Source organism: Saccopteryx bilineata, chromosome 2, assembly GCF_036850765.1.
Source record: "Saccopteryx bilineata isolate mSacBil1 chromosome 2, mSacBil1_pri_phased_curated, whole genome shotgun sequence".
NCBI classification, from domain to species: Eukaryota; Metazoa; Chordata; class Mammalia; order Chiroptera; family Emballonuridae; genus Saccopteryx; species Saccopteryx bilineata.
Genome location: NC_089491.1, coordinates 263792340 through 263818374, shown reverse-complemented (window position 1 = coordinate 263818374; position 26035 = coordinate 263792340). Strand labels below are relative to the sequence as shown.

At 48.6% G+C, this 26035-nt stretch overlaps 1 protein-coding gene across 2 annotated transcripts in view; it reads right to left on the bottom strand.

Moving 5' to 3' along the window:
• The window catches only part of GCN1 (GCN1 activator of EIF2AK4), a 60959-nt gene extending 35797 nt beyond the window's left edge, over positions 1-25162 (bottom strand). Inside the window, exons 1-23 of one of the 2 annotated variants that reach the window (XM_066260449.1) lie at positions 25126-25162; positions 20590-20692; positions 17789-17852; positions 17128-17259; positions 16195-16303; positions 15004-15102; positions 14777-14911; positions 13203-13271; positions 12967-13075; positions 12083-12157; positions 11708-11836; positions 10425-10475; positions 9914-10012; positions 9542-9715; positions 8433-8585; positions 6996-7088; positions 5388-5463; positions 5106-5265; positions 2061-2250; positions 1842-1966; positions 972-1150; positions 590-683; positions 12-125 (exon numbers count right to left, since the gene is read on the bottom strand). In XM_066260449.1, coding sequence (XP_066116546.1) covers positions 12-125; positions 590-683; positions 972-1150; positions 1842-1966; positions 2061-2250; positions 5106-5265; positions 5388-5463; positions 6996-7088; positions 8433-8585; positions 9542-9715; positions 9914-10012; positions 10425-10475; positions 11708-11836; positions 12083-12157; positions 12967-13075; positions 13203-13271; positions 14777-14911; positions 15004-15102; positions 16195-16303; positions 17128-17259; positions 17789-17852; positions 20590-20692; positions 25126-25143 — 2550 coding nt within the window. In that variant the 5' untranslated portion in view covers positions 25144-25162. Of the gene's footprint in view, positions 1-11; positions 126-589; positions 684-971; positions 1151-1841; positions 1967-2060; positions 2251-5105; positions 5266-5387; positions 5464-6995; positions 7089-8432; positions 8586-9541; positions 9716-9913; positions 10013-10424; positions 10476-11707; positions 11837-12082; positions 12158-12966; positions 13076-13202; positions 13272-14776; positions 14912-15003; positions 15103-16194; positions 16304-17127; positions 17260-17788; positions 17853-20589; positions 20693-21739; positions 21895-25125 lie in introns of those variants that run through there. The other variant, XM_066260448.1, reaches the window with a different exon arrangement.
• Positions 25163-26035: the final 873 nt, after the last annotated feature.

The window sequence follows — 26035 nt, the reverse complement described above, 5'->3', positions numbered from 1 at the left end:
CAGCTGCTCACCTCCTGCAGCCGCCTCCGGACCTGCGCCTCCTTGTCCAGCTGGGCCTGTAGCATCTCCTTCTGCTTGCTGGTCAGCGGCACCTCCTCTTTTATGCCTTTCTTCTTCTTTATCTCCTGGAGGTAACAAGCAGAGCAATGCTGCCTCCAAAGAACAGACTCCCTCCTCACCACCGAAGGCAAGCTCAGAGCCAGCCAGCGCCATGCCAGCTCTCCAACTGAGACCTGAGCCCCCAAACCCTGTGCCTGCTGTCAGGAGCAGATGGGTCCCAGCCTTCAAGGAGCTGGGTGGACAGGCATGAAGTCAAGCAACACCACTTAGATAAGAAAACGTGTGAACTGCCGCTGACATGCAGCAGAGAGAAATTTATCTCCCTCCAGTTTGAGGTGGAGAAAATGAATGAGAAAGGGTAAATAAAGGGTGAAGCAGGAGGACCCAGGAAGGGTAGAGTGCATCAGAAGAGTGTGCCATGGGCCTCAGGGTGACCCAAGGGAAAAGCATATGTGCAACAGGAAATGCCACCAGCCTGAGGCCACCATGTTCAGCTGACACCAGGCTCGCGACACCTCCATGTGTTCACCTCCTTCAGCTCCAGCTCAATAATCTGCTCCTTGAAGGAATAAGCTTTGTTCTCTCGCTTCATGTTGGCCTTTTTAATGCTGTCCTGCTGGGCACTGTAATGATAGAACAGGTGAGCAACCAGCTTCAAAGTAGCCGCCAGTCCCCTCAGCCTCCTGCCAGCCATGAAATTCCAGCTGGCTTTCAAGTAGTATATACTGGGAAAGCGCTGACTATTCAACATGCTTCTACTTAAGCACGTGCCTAGAACATAGCAGGTGCTTGTCCAACGAATGGACAGTTTCATTCATTCCTCCTACAAAGGAGGAGCGGTCTCCATCTTATAGGCAAGAAAACTAAGGCTTGGGGAGGAAAGGCAACTGATCGCCCAAGTGGTGTCTCACCTCTGGATGATGGATTTGTCATATAGCTCCCCAGCAGGCGTCTGCATGATGGCAACCTCCTCCCGTGTCACCTGGCACAGTGCAGGGTTCTGCACGGAGGCAGTGATGGTGCTGATGAGCTGTGGGAGGACCCGGTCCGGGGACAGGATGGAGAGGGAGCCCATGGCATTCATGGAAGACTGCCAGACAAACAGAGACACAGTCAGGGCGCACCACGCTGGCACTGGAAAGGGGTCCCACCTGACACAGTGCCCCTGGCAACTGACTCCACTTCTTCTTGCCTCTGCCTGTTCTTTCTGAGTTACCCACTGGAGTGGGGCGTTGTAGCAGGTGCCTGCCTGCTCAGAAAGCATCTACTGCCTCCCAGGCATGGGCATGTGACATAGACCAAAAGGACCAGCCCTGGGATGAGTACAGGACCTAAGTCAGGCCTACCAGGGCAGTGAGACCCCACGCCAGTTGAAGTGACTGGAAAATGCAAGTTCCTTCCACTGGACCTGATGCGGGACAAGCTGTAACCTGAAACTCTAACAGCTGTCCTGCTACCAGAAAGGGGCAGACTGTTGGCAAATGGAACCCACATCATGAAAAGCAGAGATGAGACTCAAACGGAAAAGGCAGAGAGTAAAAGAGGCATCAGCAACAATGTCCTGAGGATGACATCTGAGTCCCTGTCCAGTCAGATCCTGTGGCTCAGCAGTTAAATGAGGCAATAAATTTTCTTTTGTGTTCAAATCAGTGAGCATAGTCTGTCATTGGTATCCTGAGGGTCCAAACCCACATTTCATCACACTTTCACCCATTTCTTCGAATTCCCTTCCTGTACCTGTACCCTGACCTGAGGCCAGAACCAGCTCACATGCCAATCACCTGGTTCAAGGGACTCTGTGTGGTGATCCTGGGAATGATCTGGTCCAGGTGCCTGGTGATGAAGGCTTCGGGATCGATCTTCATCCTAGTCAGAAGTGCTGGCCAGAGCCCAGATTGCACTGCCACTGAAGAGGAGAAGAGCAATTTCAGGCCTTCTGCTGGGCCTGCTCATATGCACCCAACAGAGCCCCGCCCCTCATACCCGCACCAGACACAGACCTAAGGACGGGTGATGGGAGATGATGAGCATCTCCTGCGCCAGCTGTTCAGTGTTGGTGACATCACCCTCTAGCCCTGGCACCCCGGAGATGATGCACAGAGCCTCTTGAAGGACCCGTGGAGGCACGTAGGCCTTGCCCGCCTCTGTCACCTCCCCAGCATCAGTCACCAGAGCCTCTAAGGGCAGCACCTGTGTGAAGATGACACATGAGCCCTCACTGCTCAGCCCTGTGCAGGCCTGGCACACAGGGACAGAGCCGCCTCTCACTCATGTTGATCACAAGGGTCCATGCCAGAAGGTAGACTAATGCCCAGCTCCCTACACTGGGACCTGCAGGCTGTGAGTTGTGACTATAACTTGGCACTTAAAAAGCTCAGGAGTGGGGTAAGAAAGCAACAGAAACTAGTCCAGGAGACCCAGCCAGAGACCCAAATCTATCACAGCCCCACATCCTCACGCAGGCTCAGGGAGGGAGGGAAGCAGGGCACAAAGGGCACTGAAATAGGAACAGGTCTTTGGGGCCCATGCCCAGTTCTGCCACCCACCAGCTGAGAGACGTGCCAATCATTTCAGCTCCGAGAACCCTGGACAACTCAGATACAAAAAATGGCAGTAAGCCTATTTGCCATTTAAAGACACTGTGAAAAACCAAAGGGAGGATGGGTAGAAAATGCTTTAAAAATGATTAAGTACTTTGGCCTAACCAGGCGGTGGTGCAGTGAATAGTGTTGGACTGGGATGTGGAGGACCCAGGTTCGAGACTCTAAGGTTGCCAGCTTGAGCGCGGGCTCATCTGGTTTGAGCAAGGCTCTCCAGCTTGAGCACAAAGTCGCTGGCTCAAGCAAGGAGTCACTCAGTCTGCTGTAGCCCCCGGTCAAGGTACATATGAGAAAGCAATCAATGAACAACTAAAGAGCCGCAACAAAGAATTGATGTTTCTCATCTCTCTCCCTTCCTGTCTGTCTGTCCCTCTTTCTGACTCTTTCTCTGTCACACACACACACACACACAAAATGATTAAGTACTTTAAAAATATAGCGTGTTGCCCTGGCCGGTTGGCTCAGCGGTAGAGCGTCGGCCTAGCGTGCGGAGGACCCGGGTTCAATTCCCGGCCAGGGCACATAGGAGAAGCGCCCATTTGCTTCTCCACCCCTCCGCCGCGCTTTCCTCTCTGTCTCTCTCTTCCCCTCCCGCAGCCAAGGCTCCATTGGAGCAAAGATGGCCCGGGCGCTGGGCATGGCTCTGTGGCCTCTGCCTCAGGCGCTAGAGTGGCTCTGGTCGCAATATGGCGACGCCCAGGATGGGCAGAGCATCGCCCCCTGGGGGGCAGAGCACCGCCCCTGGTGGGCGTGCCGGGTGGATCCTGGTCGGGCGCATGCGGGAGTCTGTCTGACTGTCTCTCCCTGTTTCCAGCTTCAGAAAAATGAAAAAAAAAAAAAAAAATATATATATATATATATATATATATATATATATAGCGTGTTATTCAATTACTCAAATATAGGTTGAGACTGACCTGTGGTGTATCAGTGGATAAAGTATTGACATGGAACGCTGAATTTGCTGGTTCAAAACCCTAGGCTTGCCTGGACAAGGTACATACGAGAAGCAACTATAATTGATGCTTCTGGCTCCCCCCCCCAAACTCTCTTCTCTCTCTAAAAATCAATTTTTAAAAAATCTGCCAGACCAGGTGGTGGCACAGTAGATAGAGCATCAATCTGGGATGCTGAGGACCAAGGTTCAAAACCCCAAGGTCGCCGCTTGAGTTCAGGGTTGCCAGCTTAAGCCCAAAGATCGCTGACTTGTTTGAACCCCAAGGTTGCTGGTTTGAGCCCAAGGTCGCTGGCTTGAGCAAGGGGTCACTGGCTTGGCTAGAGTCTCCCGGTCAAGGAACATATAAGAAGCAACCAGTGACCCACCCACAAATTGATGCTTCTCATCTCTCTCCCTTCCCAGCTGTCTGTCTCTTTCTTTCTCACTCACTAAAAAAAAAACAAAGAAAAAAATCTATTTAAAAAAAGAATAGCCTGACCAGGTGGTGGCGCAGTGGATAGAGCGTCGGACTGGGATGCAGAGGACCGAGGTTCAAGACCCCAAGGTCGCCAGCTTGAGTGTGGGCTCATCTGGTTTGAGGAAAAGCTCACCAGCTTGGACCCAAGGTCACTGGCTCGAGCAAGGGGTTACTTGGTCTGCTGTAGCCCCACAGTCAAGGCACATATGAGAAAGCAATCAATGAACAACTAAGGTGTCGCAACGCGCAACGAAAAACTAATAATTGATGCTTCTCATCTCTCCATTCCAGTCTGTACCTGTCTATCCCTCTCTCTGACTCTCTGTCTCTGTAAAAAAATAAAAATAAAAATTTATAGAAAAAAAGAATAAAAAGCGGAAAGCTACATATCAAAAGGCATAGAAAAAAAAGTCTTAAAAAGGAAAGGGAGCCTCGCCTGTGGTAGCGCAGTGGATAAGGCATCAACCTGGAATGCTGAGATCACTGGTTCAAAACCCTTGGCTTGCCTGGTCAAGGCCCATATGACAAGCAACAAGTAAGCAATGAACAACTAAAGTGAAGCAACTATGAGTTGATATTTCTTGCTCCTCCTCCCTCTGTAAAATCAATAAATATTTTTTTAAATAAATAAATAAATAAAGGAAGAGAAATTACAGTTGCCCCTTGAGCAACAGGGGTTTGAACTACACTAGCCTACTTATACACGATGGGACTGACACAGGTCACACCACACTGTTCAGTTGTTCAAGGGTCAGCTCCACAAATGGGAATCCACAAAGGCAGAGGACAGAATGTCGTTAGACTTGCACCTTCGGCTGTGAGGGAGGTCAGCGCCCCTAACCCCCGCCTTATTCAAGAGTCAATTGTGTGTGAACAAGACGTTACTGGAGCCAAAGGGCCAGGGAGGAGACTCTGGCCTCAGAGTCTGAGGGGTGTGACAACAACCCAGGAGTAGCCCATCCAAAACCCATGGCATCATGGGGTGGGCGAAGCAGGTCTGAGCCCCAGCTCTGTGCCCCAATGCCCTCACCTTGTGAGAACTAAGGACAGTCTTCAGCTCTTCCAGGAGTCCGTACGCCAGTTTAAAGCCCCCGAGAGAGGACAGTAGCTTCCGAACCGTCTGCTGGGCCTGCCTGCGCACGTGCCAGGTGCGGCTCAAGAGCACCGCCACCAGAGCCCGGTGGTACTGCCTGCAAGGACAGTGACAGATGATTACAGCCAGCCCTCCTACCTCCTGTCCATCCCCATTTCTCAGGCCCCGCCAGGTTCACCTCCTCTGGCCCAAGGGGAAAGGTAAGCAAGCCTCACGTACTGGACTCTGCTGCCGGTGAGTCTGTGCTGGTGGTCAAGGAAAATTCTCTCTGTCAGGTGCAACACGGTACACAGGGCTAGACAAGGAGAGAAACAGCAGAAGTGTTTTTCAACTAGAGAAGACATCCACCAGCCCTGGCCAATATGCCAAGGTCATGGGTTCAATCTCTATTTGGGGCACATACGAAAATCAACCAATGAATGCATAAATGAGTAGAACAATAAACCAATGTTTCTCTCCCTCACTCTCTTCTCACCCTTTTATCTAAAGAAAAATCAATCAATAAATTGAAAAAATTTAAAAAGGAAGATTGAGAAGACAGCCAGGAATAACTAGAAAGAACTGGAAAATGAACATCTAGATGTCAATGTGATTACCACTGGATGTGAAGCGACAGCTCATAGAATTTTCTTCTTTTTGCTTCCTGTGAACACATGTATATGGGACAAGGGAAAATACACACTTTCTTGTAACTAACTAAACATTACTATGCAGTTCTAAAAAAGAACGAGAACACTCATTACATGCTGACACAGAATGGGTTCCAAGTCTAGACAACATGCTATATATAGCAGGCAAGCTACCACTTATATAAAAAAAAAAAAAAAAAAAAAAGGTAGAGAACTAACACGTAAAAGACATTCCTGGCATAAAAATAAAATATCAAGGATGCACAGAAGCTAATAAAATTGGCTCTTTCTATGGCCAGGAAACTGCCAGAGGTCAAAGCAGGGGTATAATTTTCAGGATACATCCTCTTGGATCTTTTTTTTTTAATATGTGAATGTATTTCCTATACAAAGCTTGTTTGTTTGTTTTTTACCAAGAAGTGACTTGACTAACAGCCTGGCCGGGTAGCTCGGTTAGAGCATTTTCCTGATACTCCAGGAAATGCTCGGGTTCCACCCCAAGAAGGGCACATACAAGAATCAAGCAACGAATGCATAAACAAGTGGAACAACAAATTGATCTTTCTTTTTTTTGTAATATTTATTTATTTATTTATTTATTTATTTTAAATTGATCTTTCTACATATATATATATATATAGATGGGTGTGTATATATATATATATATATGTATATATATACTAAAAAAAGAAGCGACTAACAATTGTAGCTCAATAATAGGATGTTGTGATTCATGAGTCAAAAGACTTTTCAGATCACCAATTAGCAGCTGACACCCCTAAGGCAACCCTGAACTTTAACCATACATTTAAAGATCAACTGTTTCCTCTCTTCCAGTACATAAACCAGTAGTTTTTGTGTCTCCTGGGAGGGGAGTGGAGCCAACCACACTCCACCAGAGCTTCTCAGCTGCCACTTAATACATGAAAACCCCTGAGGCAGCACCAATTACCCAATCAGCTCTAATTACACCCAATATCACAGTTCCACAGCCATCTGAGCTGTTTCCACGTACTTCCCACTTCCCTATTCCCTAACCTTCCCATGGCAGCCGAGCCCTTGGACAGATCCCTTTGGTGCAGGTTTTTATAAAGCTGACTGGTCAAAACAACAGGCAATCAGGGAAGAGTCTTCTCTGAAAACCCTCCAGTGCAATTCAGCCCCAACCTTGAGTTCAACAAAGGGGGTAGGAACTCACCATCCTCTGAAGCCATGAGCAGGAACTTCTCAGAAGTGAAAATCTGCTTCTTCTCATCCACAACCAGCTGCCAGAAACTGCTCAGCTTGGCCTCTGCACGAAACAAGAGGTCAGCCTACGACACTACTCACCATGTCCACCAGGGCTGGTCCCCTCCATCCTGAAGCTACCAGGGCTAGCTTTGCTGACAGACCCTCCACTTCAGGGACAGGTCCCTGCTAGGCTCTCTGCCCGTCCCGGCCTGAGAACTGACCAGTCCTTCTGGTATCATCACCCACATGAAAGCCTTCAGCGGCTCCCTGCTGCCCAACAATTCCCACCAGGCCCAGCACCAGGCTGAAAGACTAGAGGCTCACCCCTGGTGCTCGCCCTGCATCCTGACTGGGGCTGCTCTGAACCCACACTGGGCTTTCCCTTCCAGCTGGTAAAATCTTTCCAGGCCCTCATTCAAATGCTCCCTCCTTCATGAAGCCTTTCCTAATACCCAGCAGATAAACTAAAAGCAATCCCTCCTTCAAAATGGCATTAATGCCACATTATGCCTTAAATGACATATTTTTGCATTTCCTCTCTCCTACTAGAGAAAAGCAACCTGAAATTTGCTGAAGTCATAACCTACCCCTGTAGCCCAGGGCCTTGGCATATACAGAGATGGCACAGGATACAGCATGAAAAGAGACCCTGACCAGGTGGTGGCGCAGTGGATAGAGCATTGGACTGGGATGTGGAGGACCCAGGTTCAAGACCCCGAGGTCGCCAGCTTGAGCGCGGGCTCATCTGGTTTGAGGAAAAGCTCATCAGCTCGGACCCAAGATCGCTGGCCTGAGCAAGGGGTTACTCGGTCTGCTGTAGCCCCACGGTCAAGGCACATATGAGAAAGCAATCAATGAACAACTAAGGTGCCACAACGAAAAACTAATGATTGATGCTTCTCATCTCTCTCCGTTCCTGTCTGTCTGTCCCTATCTATCCCTCTCTCTGACTCTCTGTCTCTGTAAAAAAAAAAAAAAAAAAGAAAAAAAGAAAACAGTATGAAAAGAGACAAACTCTGTTTCTAACCACAGGAACAAGTTCAGGTATGTCCACCGGAAGAGAAGGTAGACTAGAGAAATCATGGAATACCATGTAGCCACAAAAAAGAATGAGAAGGCTCTTTTTGTTATACTCATTTGGAATCTTTTCCAAGTCACATTCTGTATATCACACAGCATATACAGTATGTGACAAGTGAAGGAAGGCAGTGACAGAGGCCCTGGCAGAATTCCCGTCACCTAACGTGACTCTTAGGCTCATCCCAGCACATGACAATTGCCCTGTGGCCAACCCAGTAATGGCCCAGCTGGCCCTTATAAAACCCTGAACATCAAGATACTCCTCCCCAGGACTCAGAACAAGGCCCTTGCCCTGCCACCTTCCTGGTCGTCTCCTGACTCTTACCAGCTTGGGAATCAGCCACCGAAAGCTTGGAGAGCAGCAAGGCTGCGGCAACCCCTTCGGTGACTGTGGGAACCTGAGTGCTTTGGGAGGCGGCCTTCTCCACTGTCTGGATGAGCAAGGGCAGTAAGTCTAGAGCCTGCAACAGCGTGTCACCTGTGGAGAGAGTAGCAGCACCTTACAGACACCCGGATCCTCGGAAATAACAAGTTACACAAAAAAGGAGCTATCTACAGGACTGAACTAGCTGACTAAAACCCTTCAGTTACCTCGTGAAATATCATGAAGAACTGAAATCAGAATCTGGGGCTTAAATGAAAATTCTACAACCATCAAGTCAGAGCTGGAAGGGTCCTTACTAATCCAATAGCGCAGCTATTCATTTGGTGGATAAGGAAACAAACTGAGAGGTTAAGTGAGTTGCTCATGGCCACACAGGAGGTTTGAGATAGAGCCAGGGCCAACCTCAAGCCTACTGATTTGTTTCTGGGGCTCTTCCCCCATACCAGATGACCTCTGGACCCAAATTCCAAAACCAGAACCAATCTGTTGACCTATGAACTAAAGCCACATTTTTTTTTAAATAGTAGAAACCAAAAAATAAAATAAAATAAATAAAAATAGTAGAAACCTGTTAAAACTATAGCTAAATTTACATTAATTACTAAACTGGCATATCTAAACATTTCATAATAAAACAAGCATTTCTTTCATCTAGATGTCATGAATTTGAATCCAAGAAATGTTTATTTTAAAGGTTTTATACTATATATGTATACTATTTTAAATTATGTGTTTATATTATATATATATATACTATTTTATACTATTATAAAAAAAACAACTCATTCCTCCACGATTTCAGATAACATAGTGCCAGTTCTGGTTCTGGGTCCTCTCAAAATAAAGCTTTGTCCTTTAATGGTCTAAGAAGGGGTAGAAGTCAGAATCTGCTACAAAGATTGGGCTCTGATTCTGGGATTCACGGATGACTGAGCCGACGCTCCCAGCGGCTCAGGAAGAAATCATACGCACATTAGCTGGACCGAAGCGGAAAGCCTGGAATAGTGACTGCCCTGCAAATCCAGACACCTCAGTGGGAGGCAACTCACCTCGGAAGCAGGCCAGCATGCACTGCAGGTAGGCATGCCTCACTGCAGAGGTGGAGGTCTTAAGGCTGAAGGCTTTCTTGAACCATTCGGTGAGCTTCTTGGGCACTTCTGTGGTGAACCGATTACACCAGAGAGCCAGGACAGAGACGGCGTGCACCAAGGTGCCTTCATGAACTAGGGCAGGAAGTAGAAGGGCAGTCAGTCCCCACCTCAGGCCAGCCGCACACAAAAGCAAGCAGGAGTACAAGGGAGCAGGATCAGGGATGCTCTGGGGCAGGTGTGCCTTTGGGAGTGGTTTGTGGCAGGCTCCAACTTGAATTCCAGGGTCAAGGGTGGGTCCAGACTGATCCTCACCATACTGCACAGAGTTACCTTCTTGCTGGAGGAATGGGATGAACAGCTCAGCCACGGTCCCATTCAAGACTTGACTGGAAGAACCAGACACCCCATGATGACTGACGCTCCCGATCCCTAAGAAGGTAAGAGGCTCCCTGTTCAATCCCTCATCAGCACAAAGCCAACACCATGTGAGTCTTCCTGCCCGCTGCCCTCCTCCCCAGCAGCCACGCCTCTCCTCTGGCCATCACTGACCCTCCTTCCACCCACTCTGCAGACATCCTGCCTCATACAAAAGCCAGGCCTATGCTCTCATTTCTCTTCAGATCGCATAAATCTTTCGCCTTTTACAAAAGCCAGGCCTCCCACTGACCTTCCCACAGGGTCCACCTGCTAAGCAGGCAGGAATCAGAGTCCTGGGAGCCAGGCTGTGATGTCCCAGAATGTCAGAGGAGACAAGACCCAGAGAAGGACTCGCCTCATCTAACAGTGACATTAGACCTCATCTACTACCACACTTCCCAGGGCCCGCAGAGAAATCCCGTACCTGAGAGGACACTGATCTTCTGGGCGACCACAGTCAGCTTTCCCTCAGAGCCTGGAAGGAGAAATGGCAGAGTCAAAATCACATCTGCCACATTTCCCAAGTGTCATACACATGACACAAGGTACAGTTTCTGATTCCAGAGCAGCCTTTCTACTGTGAAGCTGGGTTTAACATAATATTTACTAGCCTTTTTTTTTTTTTACTAGAAAGATATGTTCTTACAGAAAATCTAAGAAACAAACAAACAAACAAACAAAAAATTAAAAATACCCGTGTTCCCACTACCCAAAGATATGACCAACATTTTGGTGTATTTCCCACTAGTTTTTTACAACTATGTATACAATATATACACAGTTTGGCCCTGGCCGGTTGGCTCAGTGGTAGAGTGTTGGCCTGGCGTGCGGAAGTCCCGGTTTCGATTCCCGGCCAGGGCACAGAGGAGAAGCGCCCATCTGCTTCTCCACCCCTCCCCCTCTCCTTCCTCTCTGTCTCTCTCTTCCCCTCCCGCAGCCGAGATCCACTGGAGCAAAAGATGGCCCGGGCGCTGGGGATGGCTCCTTGGCCTCTGCCCCAGGCGCTGGAGTGGCTCTGGTCACGACAGAGCGACACCCCGGATGGGCAGGGCATCGCCCCCTGTTGGGCATGCCGGGTGGATCCCGGTCGGGCGCATGTGGGAGTCTGTCTGACTGCCTCCCCGTTTCCAGCTTCAGAAAAAATGCAAAAAAAACAAAAACAAAAACAAAAAAAAACAAACAAACTGAGCCTGACTAGGTGGTGGCGCAGTAGATAGAGCTTCAGACTGGGATGCGAAGGACCCAGGTTCAAGACCCCAAGGTCGTCAGCTTGAGCACGGGCTCATCTGATTTGAGCAAGGCTCACCAGCTTGAGCCCAAGGTCACTGGCTCAAGCAAGGAGTTACTTGGTCTGCTGTAGCCCCATGGTCAAGGCACATATGAGAAATCAATCAATGAACAACTAAGGAACCGCAGTGAAGAAGTGATGTTTCTCATCTCCCTGTCTGTCTGTCTGTTCCTATCTGTCCCTCTCTCTGACTCTGTCTCTGCCACAAAAAAAAAAAACCTGAGATCATCCGTCCATACCGCCCTGCGTGTATGTGCTTCTGTTACTTCACACATTCACATTCTGCCTTGAGCCCCCTCCTGGCCACACAGCCTTGCCATGAGCAGACTAGGAGCACCAAGCCCCAGACAGGTCTTGGGGAAGGCGGAATGTCAGGGGCCACACCTCCGCCGTCCCCGCGGCCACAAAGGCCTGCTCACCTCCGAGGATAGCAAACAGGTGCCTGGTCAGGGCTTCCATGGCAGAAGAGTCACTGCACTGGTGGGCCAGGTTCCGCAGCGCCAGCACGGCCTCATCCATCAGGCGGGAGCTGTTGGACTTCAGCTGACCTGGACACACAGACAGTGCAGATCAGCTGCCGAATGCCGAGTATCTGGGCGTTCCCAACTCTTCAATTCCAGTTCTAGTTCTCATTGTAAAGGATCTCAGGGACAAAACTATGCAAATGTACTTTAGGTTAAAGCCTTATTTCTAACCTGAGCTGTCCCCTTTCTTGTTTTCTAGAATAATCAGGAAAAGTACAACCAAAACCCAACGAGCCATTCTAGGGGCTGAAGAGGGGGCAGGATACTCACTAGCCAGTCCTTTCACAATGTCCAGGGCATACTGGCTGAGGTCAAGAGTCACTGATGCCAGTAGACTGGAGATAGCTGTGGGACAGAAAGCACAGATCATGTCAGTCTCACCTATAGCACCCATCTTTGCCCTATTCCCCACAAATGCCATCAGGCCTACTGTCTAGCCACACAGAACTGTGACCACACTGCATCTCTGTATGGTCACATGAGTGGTCACACATTTGTCCCAAAGCTCTGCTGTAAAGCTCTATACTGCCCCATCCCAATCAGCAAAAAAAGTGTCTCTCCAACATTCCATCTACACATTTTAGCAAGATAAGCAAGATAAATTAGGGCAGAACCTCAAACCTCATATCTTGTGGTTTCAAATACCACCTCCACACCAAGTCCAAACTATCTAGAGCAGAGGTTCTTAATATGCATGGTATTCAGAAAGTTCTTGGATCTCTAAAATTGTACGCAGGCCTGGCCTGTGGTGACACAGAGGATAAAGCATGGACCTGGAATACTGAGGTTGCTGGTTTGAAACCTTGGGCTTGCCCAGTCAAGGCACATATGGGAGTTGATCCTTCCTGTTCCTCCCCTGCTTCTCCCTCCCTTCTTTCCCTCTTCTCTAAAATGAATAAAAATCTTAAAAAAATAAAATAAAATTGTACACAGTATTCTAAGCTGATGGGCTTTTGTGCATTCTTCTAGCAAGAGGGCCCATGACTTTCCACATACTCTGAAAGAGTTCCTGATCACTCTCCCAAAGTCCCAATGAGGTAAACACAGTGCATACATCCCTCATACACCCCCAACGCTTCCTACTGCCAAGTACCAGGGATGCTGCTTATAAGGAATCTGTCTCCCTCCCACTGTCCCGTCTGGCAGCAACCTACTTTCAATAACATTCTCTGGACTCCTCAGTAAGGACTTCTGGATGGTGGGCAGTATCAGATCCTTAAATTCCGAGTGGGACATGTACCGGAGCAGAGGAGCACAATTATCCTACAGAGAGAAAGGAGTCAGGCTCCCAGCCCTCACAGGAACAGAACAAGAATAAAGGACAGTTCTGAATCAGAATTTAAAGTGGGACTGAGCTGGTCTGGATGAGCAAGCCCCACCTCCCACTCACCAACAGATACTTCTGAGGCTTTACTTTGCTCATCAAGATGTTCTTCACATAAAAATCCAGCAGGGCACTCTAAAGAATACAATCACCTGGTTAGACCTTGACACTCTGAGTGTCTCATCCCTGGTCTAAGAGATCCCCCCGGTGGGAGTGTTTCCAAAAAAATACAAAGGGTGCCCCAAATTCCACAGTATCAAGCGCAGAGGTGCCACTGGACATGCCAATCTCCATTTAAAACCTTCCATGGCTTTCCATCATTCCTGAGATCAAGTCCAAAGTCCTTGGCATGGCTCCCAAGGCCTGCCTGCTACCCGGCCAGCTACATCTCACACTCTCTACCCCACTCAAGACACTCCAGCCCCACTGGCCTCTTCCCACAAGCTGCTCTCTGATCCAAGTGCTCTTCCTCACCTCTCAACCTTGCTAAGGCCTATTCGTGCTTTATGTTTCTTCCCTAGAGACGTGTTCCCTAACTCATAACCTAAGTAAGGTCCCTAGTTACAGAGTATCCTAGCTTCCTGCATTTTCCCTTTGTAGTGCTTATCACAGACATAACTGGGACAAGGATCACAGCTCCTGGGCTAACTACTGCATCCCCAACACCGGGCACAGTGTTTGGTGCATGGCAGCTACTCAACCATGGGAGAATAAATGACCACATGAACAGGGAAACTGTCATCTTAAAACTGTCAGGATTGGCCCTGGCCGGTTGGCTCAGTGGTAGAGCGTCAGCCTGGCGTGCAGGAGTTCCGGGTTCGATTCCCGGCCAGGGCACACAGGAGAAGCGCCCATCTGCTTCTCCACACCTCCCCCTCTTCTTCCTCTCTGTCTCTCTTCCCCTCCCGCAGCCAAAGCTTCATTAGAGCAGGGTTGGCCCAGGCGCTGAGGATGGCTCCCTGGCCTCTGCCTCAGGTGCTAGAGTGGCCCTGGTTGCAATAGAGCAACGCCCCAGATGGGCAGAGCATCGCCCCCTGGTGGGCATGCCCGGTCGGGCGCATGCGGGAGTCTGTCTGACTGCCTCCCGTTTCCAACTTCAGAAAAATTAAAATAAATAAAATAAAACTGCCAGGATTCGCCTGACCAGGTGGTGGCGCAGTGAATAGAGCGTTGGACTGGGATGTGAAGAACCCAGGTTCGAGACCCCGAGGTCGCCAGCTTGAGCTCAGGCTCATCTGGCTTGAACAAAAAGCTCACCAGCTTGGACCCAAGGTTGCTGGCTCAAGCAAGGGGTTACTCAGTCTGCTGAAGGCCCACGGTCAAGGTACATATGAGAAAGCAATCAATGAACAACTAAGGTGTCGCAACGAAAAACTAATGATTGATGCTTCTCATCTCTCGCTATTTCTGTCTGTTCCTGTCTATCCCTCTGACTCTCACTGTCCCTGTAAAAAAAATTAAAAATAAATAAAATTTTAAAAAACTGCTGGAGCAAAACTTTCCAACTCCTCAAAGTTCGAATTATCATGATGAAAGACCAGGGTCCCAAGTGAGAAAACCAACAAGTTCCAAGTGACACCAGCAGCTGGGACCACCAGGGCCAAAGCAGTTCCCCTCCTCCCTCCAGGGAGTCCACTTGCCTTGTGCTGGTTGACCACGTCCATCTCCTTGTGGCTCGTGCAGAACTGCACCAGCAGCCCCAGCATACCCGCATAGTTCTGGTTGGGCTCTAGGCTGAGAATGGCTGATAAGTACTGTTCCACCAGGCCAGGGTTCTGAAGAGGAAACGTGTACAGCAAGTGCATCAGATGGCCCTGGCACGTGCATGGAAGAAGCAAAGCCCACCACCCCCGCTGCCTCCTGTCACCTCCTTCCATAGCTTGGTGAGCTTCTTCACAGCCCCGTTCACGGCGTGCTTGTGGGAGCCACCCAGCACCTCCAGCAGGAGCAGGCACTGCACCTCCACCTGCCAGGACCAGGAGAGGCTCAGGTCAGGGCAGGAAATGGGAGGGGAGGTCTCACAGCCTGGCCAAGGCCTTCCTCGGACCTGCCCAGTCCTGGTTTGTCCCCTCCAGGCCTCTCCCATTCAATTCCGGCCAGACACTCTTCCCTCTGCCCATCTGGATGACACCTGTTCACTCAAGAGCATCATTAACCCTTTGAGTAGTGAGTATTTTGTTAACCCTTTAAGTGAGGATGTACATGAACGTTCGTACTACTCAAAGGGTTAATATTTGGAGAGCGCCCACTGTGAGTCAGGCAAAAAAAGACATGGAGACCTAGACAGACACGGTCCCTGCTTTCATGTACGATACAGTCAAGAGGAAGAAAAGGATATGAAACAAACACATAAATGAATATATAATTCCAAAGAGGTTAAGTGCCACGCAAAGAAAGGACAAGTGTCTTCTTCCCTATATTTGTTGATCTGTCTTGACTTTTACTCTGTTAATTCCACAAATACTTTTTGAAACTGACTAAATGGCAGGCACTATGCTAGGCACTGTGGGTACAGGAGAGGAGACCGACCGGTAAATAATCCCAGCCCGTGTGGAGCTCACTCCTAATCCAAAATGAAGCACATAACATGTACTCAACTAAAAAGACCTTTATGTGCCTCAAGTGCCAAATGTCACTGGTGAGCAGTGTGACCTGCCAACCTGAAAGAGCATGTGTACAGAGCGGCATCTGCACAAACATAAGGAAAAGAGTAACTAGCCAGAAAAGGCCACAATGATTTACATCAGTGTATTCACTGGTTTACTTGCCTTCTGGTCGTCTTCCCCTCTCTAGCCTGTCATGTTTCCACAAACAATATGAAGGCAGGGACCACATTTCTCTTGCTCATGACTATTCCGAGTGCCTAATACCATGTCTGACACACAGCGCCTCAAAGATGGTCAAAAAATCAATGATTGTTATTATATTGCTCTCTTGCCCATCCACCGAAGTCACACATCTCAGGACAATTCAAACTGCATGGTCACCCAGCACTGGGGGTGCTTAAACACACCCCAACTCTGTGCAGAGAGCTGACTACCACGATTCCAGAACTTACCAGTTTGTTCCAGATGTCCCCTTGCCGCTTGGCTCTCAAGGGAAAGACAATGCGCACGAGAAGGCAGGTCCAAGACAGGGCCAGCAAGGCGGCCGAGCCGCTGCTCTTACTGTGGACGGGAAGAGCGGGCAGACAAGAGGTGAGCACAGAGCAGCAACCCCCAACATAAGGACAAATGGTCACCGCAAGGCCCTGCCTGCTATGGAGGACCCTACCTTGACCTGCAACTGGGCAGAACTTGAAACCAGCCCCCCAGAAATCTCTGTGACAATTCAGGACAAAGATTGCAGGCCTCATCAGCCAAACTACCATCTTCTTGCACTCACAACTATAAAAACAAAAACAGGGTTCGATTCCCGGCCAGGGCACACAGGAGAAGCGCCCATTTGCTTCACCGCCCCTCTGCCGCGCTTTCCTCTCTGTCTCTCACTTCCCCTTCCGCAGCCAATGCTCCATTGGAGCAGAGATGGCCCGGGCACTGGGCATGGCTCTGTGGCCTCTGCCTCAGGCGCTAGAGTGGCTCTGGTCGCAATATGGCGATGCCCAGGATGGGCAGAGCATCGCCCCCTGGGGGGCAGAGCACCGCCCCTGGTGTGCCGGGTGGATCCCGGTTGGGCGCATGCGGGAGTCTGTCTGACTGTCTCTCCCTGTTTCCAGCTTCAGAAAAATGAAGAAAAAAAAAAAAAAACAAAAAAAAAAAACAAAAACAGTTGCTTTCTCCCATTCACTGCCTGGTGGGTATCTGGTTTTCCTCCTGCCACCCTGGCTCCTCCCTTCACTCAGAAGGTAGACTACCAACCCCAGCCAGATTGACAAAGGGGAAAGGGGAAAGGGACAGGCATGCTCACACCTGCTCAGTGCAGCTCACATGCACCAGATTCTCCTGAGTAGGACTCCATCAACCCCTTGTGAGCCACCATCTTTAAAACTTACCTGGGGACACCTGCTTTGGAGCCAATGCCTGAAGACTGCAGAGAGTGCAGAAGGTTCTTAGCAGTGGCTTCAGGCTGGGCCTCAGCCAACTGCTGGATGGCTGCCTGCAGGGCCCTGCGGGAGGCTGCATCTCTAGAAGGAGTGAAGGGAAGAAGAGGAGAAGTGGACATGCAGACGTGGGGCAGGGGCAAGGTGGCTTTGGCCAAGTGCTAGTCTACCTCAAGAAAACTGGGTTGTACTGCATTCCAGAAGATCATAAATGATGAGATTAAGAAGTAACTAGACAAATCTACCTCCTCAGGAATTCTGGAAGTAGCTAATCAGGGCAAAGGAGCCATTACAGCTGAAGGGCAATACCTCCACTTAAGGAGTTTAAGGGCTTCACACCAGGCCAAGTGCTTTTGCATGCATGACTGATGCATGACATGGCAGGCACTGCTCCAGGAACCTCACACTGGCTGCCACCTGAGGCAGGTAACAGCATCAGCCCATCGCAGATGAGGAAACTGAGGCACAGTGAGGCTAAGTGACTTGCCTGGGATCCAAAAGCTACGATGGGACACAGCCCAGATTGGACCCGGGCAGTCAGGCTCTAACCACTACACTCTCCCACCACCTCTCCACATAAAGCGCCCAGCCTGGGCCTTTGGCTGGGACTCACCTGTATCGATGCAGGGTCAGGCAGAATAACTTGCAGAGCCCCTTCACTGCTCCCTCCGGCAGGTCTGAAAGCAGAGTATACACAGACCAGTCAATCAAAATGACTTCGTGAGCCTTGGCATGAGCCAGGCATTCTATCAGATATGATCTCTGCAAAGCATCAGGCTCAGACAGGTTCACAGCTTGAACCAGGTCACACAGCCTGTGAGGGGCTGAGCCATGGCTAGACCATGAGCCCGTCGGACCCCAGAGCCAAGCCCTTCATCACTGACTGCTGCTTTGGCGGCCTGGGACTGGAACGACCAGGCATAGGAAATGACGCATCAGCGAGTCTCAGGTCCAAGCACATGAAGCAGGACTGAGTGAGCATCAGAGAGGCCTCGGGGCTGGGCCAGGCCAAACCACGCTGACTATCTGCATCTGGGGTTACACTGCACTGCAGAAGTCTTCAGCACCTCAGCCTGGATGAAAACATCTCACCCTTCTCTGGTTAACTCACTTGGTTACCTGCTACCCTAAGAGAGGAAGAGGCCAGAATAAAAATCACTGTGCGATGGTTTCTGCTCAGACTCAGAAAATTAGAAAGCTGAGAAGTAATGACTCCATTAGTGGGTAGATAACTTCCCACAATCAGCTTGCACATCAAAGGCTAGAAACGTTTTACCAATATAATTCACCCTGAACTGTAGAATTTCAGGGTGAGTAAAGAGCAAAATCTCCCTGAAAGGCCTTGAGAAGTCCATAAACCTCACCCATATACACACCGAACTCCTTACTCCATAAAATGGGAAAAAGTGTTGTATTCAGCAGTCATTTGGCAGGAAGAGCCATCCACTATGGTTCAGAAGCTGTGTACAGATAGTAACTTATCACATGACAGCCTTTTTTAGAACCCTATTGGGAAAAGTGACCAGAAAACTTTTGAGTGTGCCATAAAGTCACACACTAAATAAAGCATTAAGACAAGGGAGACTCTCTTAAAAGCTCACAAACAGCAACTGATGTCACTTACACACCGCTTTAATAAGCATGGGTGCGTTACCAGGCGGCAGTTGATCAGAAGCAGCAGGTGAGCATTTTGGTGAAAGAGGTGTAGAAAGTGGACTCTTGACTAATAAGAAGTGAGAACTGGCAGAAAGGGAGACCCAACTCTAGGGAACCCCGGTTCTCGAACTTCAGCAAACACAGCAATCACCTTTCAGAGCTTGTTAAAATACAGCTGCTAGGCTCCGGCCCTGGCCGGTTGGCTCAGTGGTAGAGCATCGGCCTGGTGTGCAGGAGTCCCGGGTTCGATTCCCAGCCAGGACAAGCACCCTTCTGCTTCTCCACCCCTCCCCCTCTCCTTCCTCTCTGTCTCTCTCTTCCCCTCCTGCAGCCAAGGCTCCATTGGAGCAAAGTTGGCCCGGGCGCTGAGGACGGCTCCATGACCTCTGCCTCAGGTTGTAACAGAGCATCACCCCCTGGTGGGCATGCCGAGTGGATCCTGGTCGGGCGCATGCAGGAGTCCGTCTGACTGCCTCCCCGTTTCCAACTTCAGAAAAACAAAAATTAAAAAAAAAATAAAAAAATAAAAAAACACAAGTGCTGGGCTCCCCATCTCCCTGCTGGGGGAGGAGCTGAGAATTTGAATCTCAAACAAGTTCTGAAAGGATGCTGATGCTGCTGGCCTGGGGACCTCACTTTGAGAACCACTGCTGTACTGCAAAAACACACCAAAGGAAACTCAAAAACTAATCAGGAAGGCAAATGAATCTTACACACCCCAGTAGGCCACAGGACAGCCCTCAGTTATGACACAAAGTCAGGATGACTGTATGTGCTTAGCGTTTCCTAAAATGTATTCCTCAGTCTCCAAACAGGTTTTCAAAAAAGGGGCAGGGGAGTGTTCAAAGAAAATATGGGCTTAAAGAAAGCTTAATAAAATTAAAACACCTTTCTGGAATATGTTGTAAATCTCCCAGAGGGCCTTGGAAAATGTGACATCTCCCACACTTATCTGATGTTGAAATCCTTTCCTGGCCAATCACCTGCTATCCTCTTGCTGAGTTCTGCAGAACACCAACTGGGAAAAACGATGACCCAATCATAAAGACAATGTGTTTGCATCTGGTAAATCACTTAAGAAAGACCTAGTATAGCCTGACCTGTGGTGGCACAGTGGATAAAGTGTTGACCTGGAAATGCTGAGGCCGCCCTGGGCTTGGCCTGACCTGTGGTGGCGCAGTGGATAAAGCGTCGACCTGGAAATGCTGAGGTCACCGGTTTGAAACCCTGGGCTTGCCTGGTCAAGGCACATATGGGAGTTGATGCTTCCAGCTCCTCCCCCACTTCTCTCTCTCTGTCTCTCCTCTCTTTCTCTGTCTCTCCCTCTCCTCTCTAAAATAAATTAAAAAATAAATAAAACTTAAAAAAAAAAAAGAAACCCTGGGCTTGCCTAGTCAAGGCACATATGGGAATTGATGCTTCCAGCTCCTCCCCCCTTCTCTCTCTCTCCCTCTCTGTTTCTCTCATCTCTAAAAATGAATAAATAAAATAAAATAAAATGAAATGTATGGATAATCTTTAAAAAAAAAAAAGACCTAGTATATTTTACAACTGTTTCCAATTGAAATAGTTAAAATGGTATAAAGCTTTGGTACCTACGTGGATAAACTCACCACTAATCCAACTGTTCCAATGCAGATTATAACAAGCAAATAGAGTTGTTACAAAGAGGGGAAGAGAAGGCCATGGTTCTTAACAGAGGACACGCTTATTTTGAAATGGACTCATCTCTAGGCCATAAGGATGGAAAATAAATACCTTTTCCAGCAATGCATTTGCCCAGTTCACTGAGGATTTCTCTCCGTTCCTTCACACTGGCTGTCGTCACCTTCACTGCAAAACGCTTTAGTGTCTCAGAAACCTGTAAAGACCAAGTCCAAAGAGTTGCACCAGACTACAAACAAGGAATGGGTATGTGCAGAATTCAGGGGCAAGCCCGCTGACCCAGGGCTTCTCAGCCTCCACACTGCTGACACTTTGGACCAGATAACTCTTTGTGGAGGGGGGCTATCTTTATCAGCACTCCTGGCCTCCACCCACTAGAGCCCAGAAACAGCACTACTCTGCTCTTTCCACCCCAGTTGTAACAATCCACATTGTCTACGGATGTTGTCAAATGTCTCCTGGGGGCAAAACGACCGGTGGCTGAGATATAGCTTTAACTCCACCAGCCAACTGGTCAATGTCACTTACTTACACTTGAACAAAAATAGGCAAGACAAAAGGGAAAAACCTCAGGACAGAAAATATCTGTTCAGAATTATGCAAACTCTAGTGAGGACCTACCATGTGCCATGTACGTTCCCATTATATTCTCACATAAACCTCCCACAGGGGCACATCAGGACCCTGGCAAGTCAGAAGCGGGGCATAAACACAGTGGCTAAAGGGTGAAGAAAGGTTGAATTGGATCCAGCTCTGCCTCTTAGAAGCTGCGGACATTCAGTCAAATTATGCCCTCCCTTTGGTCTATAGTTTCTCCATTGATAAATGCACCTACCTCATGTCTGTTATGGCTCATACAACTACATACACGTGAGATAACGCATGTAGAGCATTTACTCTCATCCCAAGCACAGAGCTGGCTACCACTGTCAACCAGCCTTCAAGGGAGGCAGCAGCATCCCCATTTCACAGGTGCAAAGCAACTAACTCCAAAAAGACAATGCTCAGCTGGAATTGAGAGCCACAGCACCTACCTTTTCAAAACTAAACCTGAAACCAATGCCTATAAACTGATGCTAACAAGTCCTTAGCTTTCAAACCCCACCAGAGTTACCACAGCTGCAGTCCCTGCACTGGGACATAAGCCTAAGACTTAGAGGAGGGCGGTGTGCAAATATCCCTCAATATGCTCCTGACAGATGTTCTACAAAGTGGGCAGGCCATGGAGCAGGGCATGATATACCTGAGTAACACACTGGTGCATTATCTTTTAAAGTGCATTTCACAGACAGGTCTTCTAGATGCAAGGGTGCAGAGAAATATTTGATGCTGTTTTCCTTATACTTCTATCCCTGCTGTAAGTCTATTGGCAATGAAGAAACTCATATCCAAAACTGTCACCTGCATAAATAATTTGTTTTAATATTGTCTTTTGTCTTTATAGGCATACATGCATATACTTAAAAGAGTAAAAGTCGAAGAATTCTTGGAGGTTTGCAATAAAGACCAGTCCCCTGCTCTTATTCCCTTACCAATTTGGCTGATTATTTGGTAGTTATCTCCGCATCTCTAAGTAACTTGCTTGTGCTGCTATTTCTTGATTTTTCAGCTTTACTGCCTTTCAACCATAGCTGTCTTTTCTGCTCCTATTCCATCACACATACCCTCCCATGGTCCTCATATAATTCCTGTTTCATAACATGGGTTAGCTCAGTAGTCAGTGTTAACATTACACATAAATGGTATTCACTTCCATTTCTTAAACTGTGTTTACTGTCCTGTGGTTTTAATTACCCTCAAGTTCATAATTGCCCATTCCCACCTCACCTCATTTTACCTGGTTTGATCTGTTCTAATTCAATCCCCCAACTTTTTCCAATTATCTAAATCTCAATACATCTGGGCAGATCAGGGGTTCTACCAAATTCCATCTCCCCGAAGAAGTCCCACAGCTTTCTGACTTGCCCCAATTTGGCAGGTGATCTTCGATAACTGGACCCTAAAAATGTATCTTTTTTGTGTGTAGATGAAGCACAGTGTCCACTGTGTGAAGTCCTTGCCAGTTTGAAAATGTTCTCGCCTCCTAATTAAGTTTGTCTGGATGCAGAATTCTAAGTTGAAATGATTTCCTTTAGAAGACTGAAGCCATTGCCCACCGAGTTCTAGCTTCCGGTGTTGTTGTGAAGTCCAATGCCATTCTGATTCTTGATCCCTTGTAGAAGACCTGATTTTTGCCCCTTGGAAACTTCCAGGATCTTCTCCTTGTGTCCAGATTCTAAAATTTCATATGAATGTGTGTTTTATTCTTGGTCTGGAAGACATCCTTCAGCTCTTGAATTATTTTCTTAAATACTGGACCTCCTACACTAGTCTTCCCAGTGATTCTGCTTACACTCTCAAGACATAAAACTTTCCAGTCTTTACCCAAGGTGGAGAAAGAAAGCTAGAGATCTGACTGCATCTGAGAATAGCTGTCAATGAATTGATCGTCCTAGTTTAGGTCCTCCCACTCCCCCACACTTCCAGAGGTTAGCTGATACCTCCAAATCCCCTGGGTCACATATTCAGCAACCTAAATGCAATGTAAATCGGGTTGGTTCTCAGCTTTCCTAAATGTTGGCTTAGTATTTATTTTCCTTGGGTCTGCTAAACCCTTTCCCACTCATCATTTTCTAGCTTCCAAAAGTTAGCTGCTGTTGCCTGCTCCCCATTTCCCCAATCCTTGTGGGACTTTTCTTTAAACCCCTTCTAGTTTTAGTGAGGCTTGAAGAGAAAGCAAAAATGCATGTGTGTATATAATCTACTCTCTACCAATCTATAAGAAGCTCTACTCTATCTCGCTGAATCCTCACAACCCTACGATTCCCATGCAGCTGTCTTTCCACGACAATATTGATCAATATTAAATTCCTGGTTATAGTTTGTCTCACAAAGATGAAACAGCTTTTCAGGTTCAAGACTCTTCCTTTCCTAATCAGAAAATGAATGTTACCCACTTAGAGACCCTGTCAGAACAAAGCTAAGGAAGGCACACTAAGATCCTTCAGAAAAGTCATTGGCTCGTAAGATCAGATGCAAACAGCTTGAAAGTGCACAGGTTTCTATCTAGAATAGCACTGTCCACTAGCACTTTCTGTGATAATGGACATGTTCTTTTGCACTGTCCAGTACAGTAGCCACTTGCCACATAATGCTACCCATGCACTAAAATGTGGTTAGTACAACTCAAGAAGTGAATTTTTAGTTTTATTAATTTTAACTAACTCAAGTAGCTATTTGGCTATTAATTAGCCAAGTGGTTAGTGGCTACCATACTAAATACAGCTCTACAGATTTTGGGGGCTTTTTTTTTTTTTTTTTTTTTTTTTTTTTTTTAAATATTTTATTTATTGATTTTTTAGAGAGAGAGGAGTTGAGAGAGAGAGACAGAGAGAGAGAGAGAGAAAGGGGAGGAGCAGGAAGCATCAACTCCCATATGTGCCTTGACCAGGCAAGCCCAAGGTTTCGAACTGGCGACCTCAGTGTTCCAGGTCGACGCTTTATCCCACTGCGCCACCACAGGTCAGGCATGGGGGCTTTTTTTGCACTTTAGAGTATTAATGTTAAACCTTCAACATGTGTCCCCCCAACCTCTTTAGATATATATACCGGACAGACTTAAGCTGTCCAGATAACTCAGCTTGAAACCAGTTATCCACCCTTGACATGGGAGACTCTCTATAAATATCTTCTGAATGTTTAGGCGGCATCAGGGCCACCATATCATATCCAATTAATTTCCTTCCCCCGGAGACCCAAGTGAGCCAAGCCTCCTTTAGACACCTGCTTCTTTTTCCCTTAATGGTGTCTTCTCGCTCGAAAGCACAACTACAAAAGAGGCTGGGGTGAAACAAAAAGAGTTTTCCCAAGTCCCTCCCTGAACTACAAGGTACCCACAAGCTAACAACACTCAAGGGTGACAAGGTTCTTCCTAGGTACTAACAATTTTTGTTGTTACTATTTTTTTTAATCTAACCCTGGACCGAATAACAACAAGCAACATGGGAGGAGCTCTACTTCATCTCATCCAGACCCCGCATCAACCTGTGTGATCGGCATTATTTTAACCCCATTTGATAGATGAAAAGATTTGGCGGGGTTAAGTGACTTGCCCGGTGCCTCATCGGCTTGGACGAGCTGGGGCTCAAATCAGTTTGGTATGAATCCAAAGACTATGCTGTAAGTCCCTGAACGTAGTAGGTGCTCCAGAAACAATGGCTGAATGTTAAGTTTAAGGAACAGTTGGCGCTGGCCGGGCTAACTGCCGAGGGCCTTTGGAGAAATGGAGTCTCCGAAAAATGATGAACTTCGGCTACTTGAGGGTCGGGGAGTGGCCCGACGGGATCCATCTGCCGAAGCCGAGGCCGTAGCCACTCACTCCTCGAGCCCTGGTTCGCTCTGAGCCGCCCGGGCCAGGGGCCGGGTACGGACCCGGAGCCGAGGGGAGCCGGCCCGAGGTGGCCCCGGGTACGCGCCCACCGCAGCCGCCACCCCCGGCACCCCGGGGCTAGCGACACGCACGGTCCCGCCCGGAGGCCGCCATCCGCGCCCAGTCGCTGGCCGCGTTGGCCCCGCAGCTACCCGCCTCACCTGCGTGTCCGCCGCCATCCTACCGGCACTGACTCCGGAAGCGGTGCCGGAGCGCTTCCGGGTCACGGCGCGGGCCCACGCGGCAGGGCGAGGCCCGGGGTCTGCTGTGGCCACAGCCTGGCGCCCCCGGGTGGGACGGCGTGGCCGCTACAGTGCAGGGGCTTGGAAGTTGGACGGACGGATGGGGTGACTGGGCCCACCGGCAACGATCAAAGCCTCACCCCCGGGCCCGCTCCTCGGCCCCGGGACCCCGGTGCCCTTCTCAGCCTGGCTTCGTGGGAGACGAGTCTCTTGGGAATTTGTAACTCACTGAAACCGCCCTGCAGCCTCCTACCTACTGGAGTACGCAGGTCTCATATTTTAGAGAAACGCACTGTGCCCTAAATGGCAGTAAATTAACTAGATAAAGGGGAGACAGGGAACTAGAATCCAGTCCTGTTTGCAATCCAGTGATGGACGGCCGGGGGGTTAGAAAACAAGGGAAGAATTCGGGGAGCCCAGAGCCTGCCTAAGGGGAATGCTGAGTTCCAAACCCGGCTCTTAAGCCAGGGCTATGGGGTCCGGAGGCTGGATGGATCAAAAGGCTTCACGGTTGGTTCTTGGAGTTGTCTAAATTTAATTCAGCGTGCAGCTCTGCCAACGCTAGACTAATTTAGAGAATAGGGTCTGCACAGCTTAGTTTACTAGCCCTCTATTAGCAATGGCTTTCACTTTTGACCAGAAATCAAGTCACAAATATCTTTGTAGGACTCACACTGACCCTTTGAACAATCAGATGTTTTTCTCTTTAACATTGTCACCACCCAGATTAAAAAACCCTGGCATTCACTGAGTGCTTAAGTGACATCAATCCCACCCAAAGAATCTTAGAGGAACCCAGACTAGTCTAGTCCATGGACATGGAAATAAT